The sequence below is a fragment of the Diceros bicornis genome, chromosome X (genome assembly GCF_020826845.1).
Source record: "Diceros bicornis minor isolate mBicDic1 chromosome X, mDicBic1.mat.cur, whole genome shotgun sequence".
Classification (NCBI taxonomy): Eukaryota; Metazoa; Chordata; class Mammalia; order Perissodactyla; family Rhinocerotidae; genus Diceros; species Diceros bicornis.
In genome coordinates this window covers 18382934-18395174 of record NC_080781.1, presented here as the reverse complement: position 1 = coordinate 18395174, position 12241 = coordinate 18382934, and the positions used below count along the sequence as shown (strand labels likewise).

The 12241-nt window shown below is 41.0% G+C and overlaps 1 protein-coding gene across 2 annotated transcripts in view; it reads right to left on the bottom strand.

Annotated features, from left to right (window-relative positions):
* Nucleotides 1-12241, bottom strand: part of PHEX (phosphate regulating endopeptidase X-linked) — a 184677-nt gene that overhangs the window by 168012 nt on the left and 4424 nt on the right. For both annotated transcript variants that reach the window (XM_058535572.1, XM_058535573.1), the window contains exons 2-3: nt 10822-10890; nt 3927-4088 (exon numbers count right to left, since the gene is read on the bottom strand). In XM_058535572.1, the coding sequence (XP_058391555.1) occupies nt 3927-4088; nt 10822-10890 (231 nt within the window). The remainder of the gene's footprint in view (nt 1-3926; nt 4089-10821; nt 10891-12241) is intronic.

Below are 12241 nucleotides of genomic sequence, written 5' to 3'. Positions count from 1 at the left end.
ATCTATCTATACATGTATAGATATATTATTTTCTATTTATATGTATAAATGTACAGATATAGACAGAGAATGAGAATATCTATACATTTATAGACAGAATGAAAGAATAATATGATAAAGCAAATGTAGCAAAATGGTAACAATCAGGGAATCTGGGTAAAGGGTATATGGGAGTTCCTAGTGCTATTTTTCCAACTTTTCTGTAAGTTTGAGTTACCTCAAAATTAAAAAGTTTAAAGAATACATATTTTTATATTTCAAACACATAACATCTGGTACAAAATAATACTAATTTAGGGGCTGGCCCCGTGGCTTAGCGGTTAAGTGCGTGCGCTCCGCTGCTGGCGGCCCCGGTTCGGATCCCGGGCGTGCACCAACACACCGCTTCTCCGGCCATGCTGAGGCCGCATCCCACATACAGCAACTAGAAGGATGTGCAACTATGACATACAACTATCTACTGGGGCTTTGGGGAAAAAAAAGGAGGAGGATTGGCAATAGATGTTAGCTCAGAGCCCGTCTTCCTCAGCAAAAAGAGGAGGATTAGCACGGATGTTAGCTCAGGCTGATCTTCCTCACAAAAAAAAAAAAAAAGATAACACTAATTTAAAAGAGACCCTACTCCACCGTTTCTCTCCTTCTTGTGCTCTCCCTCTTGGTACTTGAAGCAAGAGCCCCATAATCAATTTTTGAATTCATCCTTTAGAGTGCTTATCACAGAATAACTTGGGATTTAGTGGGTTGTGTCTTTCCCAGAGCAGAGAATTATATGGGAAGCCTCCCATTTTGTTTCATAAGGCCAGCACAACCTTAATAACAGGAGTTGACAAACCTAGCAGACAAAAATCCATGGAGCAATGTGAACCATAAATATAGACACAAATGTATGAAACAAAATACTAGCTTATTCAATTCTATCAATGTCTTAAAAGAAAATAATAAACCATTCATAGGTAGAATTTATTTCAAGATTATAAAGTTAGTTCAGCATGGGAAAATCTAGAGAAGTTATAAGAGATACTCCAGGGCCGGCCCCGTGGCTTAGTGGTTAAGTGCGCGCACTCCGCTACTGGCGGCCTGGGTTCGGATTCCGGGTGCGCACCAACGCACCGCTTCTCCTGCCATGCTGAGGCCGCGTCCCACATACAGCAACTAGAAGGATGTGCAGCTATGACATACAACTATCTACTGGGGCTTTGAGGGAAAAATAAATAAATAAAAATTAAAAAAAAAGAGATACTCCATCTGAGTCTCGATAAAAAGTGAAGAGACATTTTTCTTGAGCAATGCCTTTTTGTGAACTAAGAATAACAGAACACAATCAAGAATACCTATTAGAAACAAAGAAAAAAATATATTGGGAGGAAATACTGGAGGCTTTACCACCCAAGCCAGGAATAAGAAAATTATACCCATTATCCTTGCTGTTATTCAACACTGTTCTGGAGGCTCTAACCAATATAGTAAAAGGAAAAGAGAGGCAAAAATTATAATTGTTTCTTAATTTTATAATTACCTCTCTAAAACAACCCAAAAGAAGCCACCAAAAGGCTATTAATTAATAAGACAGTTCTAATCAGAACTTATATAGATATATCAAAGCTTTACACCAGGCATCAAGAGTTGGCAAACTTTTTCTGTAAGGGTCAGAGAGTAAATACTTGAGGCTCTCTAGGCCACACGGTGTCTGTAGCAACTATTCAACTCTGCCACTGTAGCACAAAAGCAGCCATTGATAACACAAAAATGGATGAGTGTGGCTGTCATCCAATACAACTTCATTTGCAAAAGCAGGCAGTGGGCTGGAATTGGCCCACGGGCCATAGTTTGCTGACTCCTACTTTATACCACAAGAAAACAGTTGATGGAGAAAAGTTACCATTCAAAACAGCAACAAAATATATAAAGACCTAGAAATAACTTTCTAAAGGGTGATTCTGCTGTATGCATCAAAAATTAAACTGTGAATACTCTTTCAACATAACAATTCCGTTTCTGGGAATTTATCCTAAGGACACATTTAGATAAGGAGATAAAGATGTGTACACATGGATATTTATTATAATGTTATTTATAATAAGAAAAGATATCCCCTGACATAATCCATGTCTACGAGAAATACATCAGTTTTTAAAGCAGGTGACAGAGTAGTATGCATAATATCAGCTAATTTTTTAAATATATGAGTGTGTGTACGAGGTTACGCATATGCACCCATACATGCAAAAACACCTGGAAAGATAAATACTCAATTGCTTCATTAGTAGTTATTTCTAGGGGTGGATTTATGGGTGACTTTCTTTTTATTTTTTGCATGTTGTTTTTGCTCTTTTTTTATTGTCCCAACTGAACTTGGAAATAAAAATTTTTCATTTTTTAAAAGAAGCAAGCAAACAAAAAACCCCTGTGCTGCTCTGAACAATTTACTCTTATTTCTATGAATTTTGGAGGAGTCCATATACAGTATCCTTCTCAAAGCACATCAATACTGATTTTAATTTTTACAATGACATCCCCAGAAAGTTCTTTAAATTACTGTAACTGCTTCATGCTCTGAAGATACGAATCTTTTGACTATAACTAATATAAAAGGAGCATCTATCTGGAAATCTTGTCTTTTTCTTATCCTTCAGTGATATTTCTGCGTGCATGATTATGTGTGTGTGTGCACGCACGCATGTGCACATCTCTCTCGAAGAAGAAGAAAAGAAGCCAGAGAAAGGAAAGAGAAAATAGGCAAAAACGGTAGGTGAAGGACCAACATGAGTTAATATCTTACAGGGAAATAAGTATTAGTAAATTCATTCCTCAAGATCTTATTTATGGTTCTATAGCACAGGAATTTCACCTGTTGGGTTAGGGGAAAACTCTGATATTTTCGAAAATTCTCATTTATAAGTTATAATTTATGAAGACTAAGTTTGGGCCTCCTAGTAGAAAATATAAGTCCATATGATTTATATCTAATTGTGAAATTTAAACACATTTTTCCTTACAATTGTCAATAGGTATCTAATTATTTTGCCAATAGTTTCAGTTGTTATAATGTATATATAAATTGATACATATTTCATTTTCATGTACTTAAAATCTTGGGGAAATGGAGATGGGGAAGAAAGAAAAATGATGATTCTTATAACTTCTCAGAAATTCTTTGTAGGTGTTACTGAACACCAGTTATATGGCATAACTCACAGTTATCAAAGAGAAAAACACACATACTATTTTCGCCTCCTCAAAACAATTACTACCTTATCTGGCCTTGAAATCGCCCTACTTTCCTCCTGAAGTGGCTTTCTCCAATAGCTCAGCATAAAAATTAGATCAATGCAAACAGAAGATCCTCTGGTAAATGACATTTCCAACTTTTGAAGAGTTTGTGCATGCACATGTGTGTATGTATGTGTGAGCTTGTCGTTGCTAGAGAGGACGTGGGAGAAAAGACAGTCTCCCCAGAGCCAACTTAGAAGTTAACAGGAACAATATGACAAACACAAGGTCATCCAGAGTTCTCAAAAGTGATGTCAAAAGACGATGAGGTGTTAAGTACATTTTGTAAGCCATGAAAATCCAGGACACAATGACCCAGTGATGAAGTCTGCTCTAAACACAAGAGACAAATAAGTATATTGATAACATAATTTTCATTAACTACTCCTTTGCTCCCAGTCTCAATCAAATGCTATTTATCCTTTGGCAGAACTTACTATTATCAAGTGTGAACATAATGACCTATGCTAGGCTTGCACTGAGATCTGGGAGACGAATTCCACAACTTTCCTTTCAATCTTCCACTTTAAAAAATCTTGGAAATGAATTTAGTATAGTTAAAAAGCGAGCAGTCATGCTTCCAATCCAAAACTATGTTTTTCTTGTCAAATATTGCTCTCTGTAAAGTGCATCACCAAACCCCAGCAGAAACTTACCCTTCAACTTGAGGTCAACATTATGTCTCAGCCAAGGATAAACCCCATAGCTTGGCATATCTTCAGGAATTGGATTATTGTTTATCCAGCCATCACAGGCGAACCGGAAGAAATTATCACAAGGGTCCACAGACAGATTTACTTTACTCAAGATGGCAGCGGCTATTTAAAAAGAAAGTCACAGGATTAACGACAAGCGCTGAACACTGTGTACTGTTCTCTTCCAAATTAATTTCATACAATCAGTTCCCAAGCCTCGGCTTTTATATTTCCCCTTAAATGACTCCTAGAATTAACTTCACTCTATTAATTTATTGCATTCAGAGTGAGTGGATAAAAGTTTGGAGGTATTATTGTTACTGTTTTTTACAGGACTGCCCCTAACATCTGTGGGGCATGGCACAGGAATACAAATGGAGTGTATGGTAAATTGTTTGTAAAGATGCATGCGACAATTCCTTCCATCCCTCTCGTCCTTCTGCAAGGTGACTTTGCCACTCTTCCCATCAAGCAGGGGGGAAGGATAAAAACAGGGAGGATCTATGTTTCCTGCCTTGAATCTGGGCTGGCTTTGCGACTCGCTTTGACCAACAGAACGTGGCAGAGTGACTTCTTTTGAGTTTCCAAGCTAGGCCTTATGAGGCCTTGCACCTTCCGTGTTAACTCCCTTTGAATGGAGCTCTGAGACTGCCCTTTGAAGAGGCCTCCTAGAGGAAGTAAGGCCACACGGACAAGAACCAAGCTAGCACCAACTGCCAGACATGTAACTGAGTCCACCATGGACCTTCCAGGCCAGGCGACTGTCCAGCTGAATGCAGCTATATGAACGAGCCTAGGCAATATCAGCAGAGGAATCCCTCCCGAACCCATGAAATCATGAGAAATACTAATCACTCTTGTTTCAGGCCTCTAAGGTTTGGGGGAGTTTGCTCCACACAGCAAAGGCTAACTGAAACAGAGGCCCACATGCCATAACCTAAATATTTAAAAGATATATTTACAATATACCTTCATAAAGACCTGGAAGGCCAGGTATGAATCCTTGAGCCCCTTGGCATTCAGTACAGCTCTTAGAGGTAGAAAGCCCTGAAAGGGACCCACACAGGCCCTGACGGGAGGCTTGGGCCATCTAGCAGGGAATTCTGGGTTGTAGGAGAGGGCTCCTGACTTGGCCTCACAGCCTCCTTAACTAGGGGAAAGACATGGCCAGAGGAGGGCACAGTGAGGTGTTCTAAATGTGGGGCCCAGGGCAAGAACCCCTCTTGCCCAGGTCTAGGGGCAGAACTGAGTATTTGTATAAGTTAAATTATTAAGTTAATAATTGTAAGGACATGACACACTAGACTTATCTACCATTTTTTCCTCTTTTATAAGCCCACACACAATTACATATGAAAGACAGTCAATAGGCAGGAAATTTGTACATACTTAAATCTGTATCCATGAGCTTTAAAAAAAAAAAATCTTTCATTACAAAATGAGAAGGTTCCCAAATTCCTAATATTGAACTCCAACTCTCTTCCAACCGTCATACAATTGCTGGCTACCACTCTAGCACAAAGATATTTATCAATTGATTTAAAAAAAAAAAAAGGCAACCACTATTTTTAATGACATTGGCAAGATGACATTCTGGGTAATTTTCACACTTTAATTAATGCCAGAATACATTTCTGTTTGAAGTAATGAAAACTCAAATGAGTTTTTAGCTAAATATGAATTAATTGCCAAAAAAAGTGTAATCTGCATAAATTTAGATATGCATATTACAGTTTGGTTACATGTGTGGTTCTTCTAGGTTTAAAATAAGGATATATATTCCTCTAGCCTACACTTTCTATGAAAATTTCAAACAGCTTTTTGTCCTCAATGAATAATATACAAACATCCTAATTTCTATAGGACTTCAAACTCCCCACCATTTTCAAACCTCCTCCCCCCCAAAAAAAAACAATCAAAGCAAAAAATTGGCTTAAAAGTTTGATAAATTTAAAATTGGGTTACTATTTTCATCTTTCAGAATAAATTCAGTTGTCTCCAATCACATTTTTATTTACTGCTACTATTTTATCATTAATATTTAATATGCAAATATGCTAGGACACACAAAATCTTCATTTCAGTTTGTATTTATAGTTATTTCTGGCTGTGCAGCCACAGAAGGAATCTGCTATGTGACACCTCAGGGACATGGATCAGACAAGTTTCAGTCCCACACAATAGTTACAGTCACACAGAGGAACCCTCACACACGTTTTTATTCACATAAGCACACTGTTTTCTGGCCACCTTCCCAAACCTCCTCCTGTCCCCAACTCTCAAATGTATCCTGTCCATCTCCTCAGTCTTCTTGCAGGTACCTAGAAAACTGCAAGATCAGCTCTGACCTCAGCTCTGATGTTAAGTGGGGGAATACTTCACTCACACTGAATTTGGAACTGAGCCCGCTGAGTGGGAAAATTCTAGCTTCAGGCTCCCAATCCATCATTCACGATTCACAGCTGGGCACAGGGATGCACTTTCTACAGGGGAACTGTGACTTCATACCGCAAAGGACCATAGTTGTCAAGACACCAAAACTCCTTTCCCCCTACTCAGATCCAAAGAGAAAACCCAGAGTGTCTTGTTTTACTAAAAGAAACATGATGATGAAAGAAACCTGTGAAACGCCAGGCTACGTGTTCCCTCAAGTCATTGCATTTAAGGTCAATCGTTATCCAGTCTCCAGCCACTGTTTATGTAGTGGAGGTGGAGGCACCACCCTGTATTACCAGCCTGAGTTTTTTTTTTTGTGAGGAAGATCAGCCCTGAGCTAACATCCGTGCTAATCCTCCTCTTTTTTTTGCTGAGGAAGACCGGCTCTGAGCTAACATCTATTGCCAATCCTTCTCCTTTTTTTTTTTCCCCCAAAGCCCCAGTAGATAGTTGTATGTCATAGTTGCACATCCTTCTAGTTGCTGTATGTGGGACGCCACCTCAGCATGGCCAGAGAAGCGGTGCATTGGTGCGCGCCCGGGATCCGAACCCGGGCCGCCAGTAGCAGAGCACGCACACTTAACCGCTAAGCCACGGGGTGGCCCACCAGCCTGAGTTTTTAAGTTGAATCAGGGCTCAAGGGAGAGGGGGGTGGTGGTAATAATAATAATAAAGTCATTAACAGTGAGCCTTTCCTCTGTGCCAGGAACTCTGCTAAGCCCTTTTCAGGCAGTATAGCCTCATGACAGACTCTGGAGCCAGACCACCTGGGTTTGAATGCCAGCAATACCATGGAATAGCTATGTAACCTCAGGCAGGTTACTTAACCTCTCTGTGTCTTAGTTTCCTCACGTGTAAAATGGGGATAATAATAGCACCTCATAGGATTTTCATGAAAATTAAACCAATAAATACATGTAAAGTGCTTCGAACAGTGTCAGACACATTGCCAAATAAATACGGTTGCCAGATAAAATACAGGATGCCTAGTGAAATTTGAATTTGAAATCTGAATACTGTTATAGTATAAGTACATACCAAATATTGCATGGGACACACACAAAAACAGCAGTCATTGCATATATGCAATTTACATTTAACTGAGCATCCTCAATGTATGTATGTAATTAATTCTGGCAACCATACATATAAATTTTTGCTATTACAATTCCACAAACACTTATCTGAAACTCTTGAGGCCAGATATGTTACAGAGCTCATAGATTTTCAGATTTTAGAAAAGTAACACAGTGCATATACCACAGATTATATAATACCTCCAGCAATGTCTAGAGTGGCACTCCTGAAGCAGGCACATTACTAACACTATAGAGAATATATGCATACTCTTATAAGTGGGATAAACAAAGTCTAAAACAGCCTCACATGAATTATGTACCACTTTTGCTACCACAGGAATGGATGTTGGGTCCAGTCTTGCCAACTGAGAGTTACGATGCTCTCTGGGTTTGGGGTTAAGGATTGGGCATTGTGGACCTGGATTATTACTACTACCACTATCGTTATTTTCTTCTATTCTCACAACTAGTATGATAAGTAAAAACTGTTATTCCCATTTTACAGATGGTGAAACTGAGGCTTCAGATGGTTATTTATTTAGCCCAGGATCACGGGCCTTATAAGTAGCCAGATCATGCTTCAATCTCATGTCAGCCTTTCTGCCCTTATCCACTATTATTAGCATCTCTTTTCCCTGTTTCTTTGTATTCTTTTTCCACCTCTCATTTGGAAAGAGGGACTAGGATAGAAGGAAATAGACACGAGGAGGAAAGGAGAGTTATGGAGAGAAGGCATCTCACAAACGGTTGGCACCTGCTCAGAAAAGGTCCAGAAGGCGACGAAATACTTCCTTCCTCTGCAACGCACGCGGCGCCCACGCACGCACGTGGCTTCTTGTTCAAGACCTTCCCTTGGCCATAATTCTGCGGTGTGTACTCAACAGCTGTCTTGCAGACCCCTGAGCATAGTGAGGTTCATGTTACACTAAAGAGGATTGTAGCCTTGGTGAGCCTTTCGCTACAGACACAGCAAAAATATTTTTTTCAATATTAGCCATTCGCCGATGTGAAAATTAAAGACAGCAAGGCAAAGCACACTAGCTGGCAGGAGGCGACATTATCAAATGTCATTCTGTAAGTTTTACTCTTGCATGATTGTGATTCGTAATAAAGAGACAAAACTAACAAAGTGGCCCTCTGTACAAAAAGTTGACCAAACCCAAATTGAAAATTTGAGTTCAAAAATTTCAATTTCGCGCATCTGCAAAAACCCTACCACAACAAAAGCACAAGGTGACAAACTCTAAAACCTGTCCTCTGATCGTCCCACCTGGTGCCCCACCCTACTCTAGGTCATCCTCCCCACAGGAGAAAACCCTAGGTCACCTGCTAAAGCTGGGAACAGGAAAGGACCCGGGAACTCCCGAATCTTTCTCACCCTCACAGGGACGAGATCAAGAAATTGAAAGTGTTGTCTAGTCCCTAGACTCTAGTAGGTCTAGGGTTATGAAAAAGGGCAAGACAGGACCAGGGTCAAAGAGTTACCTGGCATGGCCTCATGGCACAGATAGAGAGGAGCCAAACATGAGCTTGAAGCCCAGCCCTGCTGCTAACTCAGGATGTGACCCCGGGCAAGTTATTTCGTTTCTAGAAGCCTGCATTTCCTCATCTGTAATTGGGCCTGGTGATAGCACCGACTTCATGGGGTTCTTATGTAGATTTTATGAAATGGCATGTGTAAGTCACTTAACACATCGCCTGGTTAAAAAAATATATAGATCACTTAAGGATGGGACAAAAATGATCTGTAATAACAGAATTATCTTACCCATTACCTTTGTATAAGGCCTCAGAGTTTAAAAGCTCTTTCACCTAAGTCTTTCCCGTCTCAATAAATGCCACCACCCAACCACCGCGAAAAATCTAAGCACCATCCTTGGTTCTCTGCATTTTCTCACAGCCCGCATCCAAGCCTTCAGCAAGCCCTCTATCTCCTAAACCCTCTAGTCTCCATTTCCATCTCTCGAATTCAAGACAGCGTCCATCACCTCTCACCTGGCTTACCAAAATAACCTCCTTCCTGAGCGACATATTCCCTTCTTGCTCCCCATGGTCTCTTCTCCACCCAGAAAGACTCCCCTGAGTCTAGCTCCCCACAAAGAGATCTTTTTAAATGCTAATAAGATCATGTCTCTCTCTTTCTTAAAACCCTCCAGAGGCTTTTGAGCACACTTAGGAAAACCCCAAACTCCCTGGCACCTAGGTTCCTCACTGACTCTCATCACCTGTGCTCTACCCCTTACCCAGCAAGCTCTTCCCATTCCTCAAGTCCGCCAAGCTCTTTCCTCTACGGGACCTTTGCCTCAGCTGTTCCCCCCACCCGGAAAACCCTTTCCTCCGCCTTCACACAGCACATCCCTTCTCATCATTCAGGGTCACTTCAACGTCATTTCCTCAATCAACCTAGCCATCCTGTCACTTGCCATCACATTATTCTATTTTAATATTTTCATTTTCTACATAACATGTACCACCAGCTGATATTTTTCTTGTGCATTGATTGCCGTGTGTGTTTGTCTTTCTTCCTTTACCTGGTCATTTTACTTCACTGCTGTATTCCCAAAACCTAACTCGGTGCCTGTAGTGCAATAAATATTTGGTGAATTCATTCATTAATCTCTTAAGGCCAAGAGGAAAGTGAAAGGGCCGTGTGCTTAACTTTGCCTATGTCTTTCCCTTTGGAAAACACATTAGTGTCCCTGCCCACTTAAAGAACGGGAGTGGGGGCTGGAATCTAGGTCCCGCAAATCTAGGCCCTAACCCTGGTTTATGGAGGGAATCTAATAGCTATGGCAAAACTGCGGCAACTTTAAGCACTCATCTTCGCTTTGGGGTACCCACTGATACACGGCCTGGTCGCTTCAAGAAAAATGACTTGTAATGTGGAATAGAAGAACCCAAAGGGATGCCAGGTGACAGTGGAAGCATGCATTTACAGAGGGTCCCTCCTTAGATGCAGACAGGTCAGACCACCTGACCAGAAGATACAGAAAAACTGCTTCAGATAAATAGGAATCTATATCCAGCTGAGGCCATAGGAAGGCCGATGGTGTCTGTCTTTGGTCTTAAGAGAGGCCATTCAGCCTTCCGAGCCCCTTCCAGATTTCCTTATAATGATTTGAGTACCACACAGCTGTTTTTTGCAAGGAAAAAGAAAACAGGAAAACTATACTCCACGACTTCACACCGAGACTTGAAAGTAAACTTAAAATTTCATCAAAATTACATTTCATACTTGGTAAACCTCAAGCAGACAGAATACTAAAAATACTACCTGTTTTCTCTTCCGCTTCCCAAGGTACCATAATTATAACTTGACACAGGATGGGAAACTGACTTACCAGCTTCGATGCATTCTGGCTTCAGGCAGTACTCCTGTTTAGGTTGGAGACTTAAGAAACCTTGACTCACTGAAAAAACAGACCAAAATAAAGAAATGACTGGCTGGTAGCAGACCACCATCAGGTAACCCACCGTCAGACACATGCGCAAGACATTTGGTATCAGTTCATCCTTCTCAGGATTGACACTGAATTCAAAAATCCGGTTGGCTCCATATCACAGAACCAGACTCTGGTCACTAGCTAAGTAACCTTGGTGAGACTCTTGGTTGCTCTGAAACTCGGTTCTCTCGAACATAAGACGAGTGGCCACAACTAGACCAGTACTTTCTCAGAGTGGTGTCTGGGGGCAGCCGCATCACCTGAGAGCTTGTTAGAAATGCAAATTCCTGAGCCCCAACACAGACCTACTGAATCAGAAACTCTGGGGTGGGCCCAGCCCTCTGCATTTTAACAAGCCCTCCAGGGGATTCTGAGGCACTCTCAAGTTTGAGAACCACTGGGCTAGATGATCTCTGAAGTCTCTTCCATCTCTGATTATCTGTGGTTTAAGTCTCATAATTTCACTCTTTTTGTTTACAATTACATTCTTGTTTTAGAGATGGGAAAATTGAAACATAAACTACGTCATTTGGAGCAAATCCAGAATGGAAAGTGAAAGCTAGCATGTGTGGCATTTAAAATTCTGTATCTTATCTAAACCATCCATACAGATATGGCCCCAAAAGACAGAGGAGGGGGTAAGAATATGCTGTATATAACTCAGTCATCTAGCAAGAAAGTCATTATCTGCCTGCCCATACGCCACACGCCCTCCTCCCACCAGGCCCAACCTAGTTACCAGACAGTTGCAGCTTTGTGGCCCAAGCTTCCAACTACTTCCACCAAAACAAAACAAAACAAAACCCTTGTGAGATGGAAGCAGCTTTTCACCAATGGCTTAATTTCCCCCATCTGGCTGCAACATTATCTAAATGGATTTCTGCAGGAGTACGGAAGGGTGCCCTATTTGTAAACTCCAGGTAGCACCTGGGCATTAGCAGATGTGAGTTGAGATTTCAAAAATATTCTTCGTAGCCGAGGAAGTTGTGGGGAATTCATTATTGCTGGACTCTGTGAGCAGAAATAAGGAATCATTTGGAGATATGGCTATGGGGAGATGGATGGTGGGGAAGAGAGGCCAAGGCCTTTCATGGCCTCCTCAACCGAGAAGCAGGATCAGGAAGCATGGTGGTACCTTTATTTCTGCTAGAGATGGAAGACCTGTACATCACTTGCCAGTGTGGCGATTTGTATTATTTATTAACCCACATTCTGAGAAGAGCCTGCTTTTTCTTTGTTCTTTTCTCTACTGCCATCCTCCAAACAGCCTTTATACTTGTGTTACGTTATAGATTCAAGAAAACTGCTTGTGAAGTAT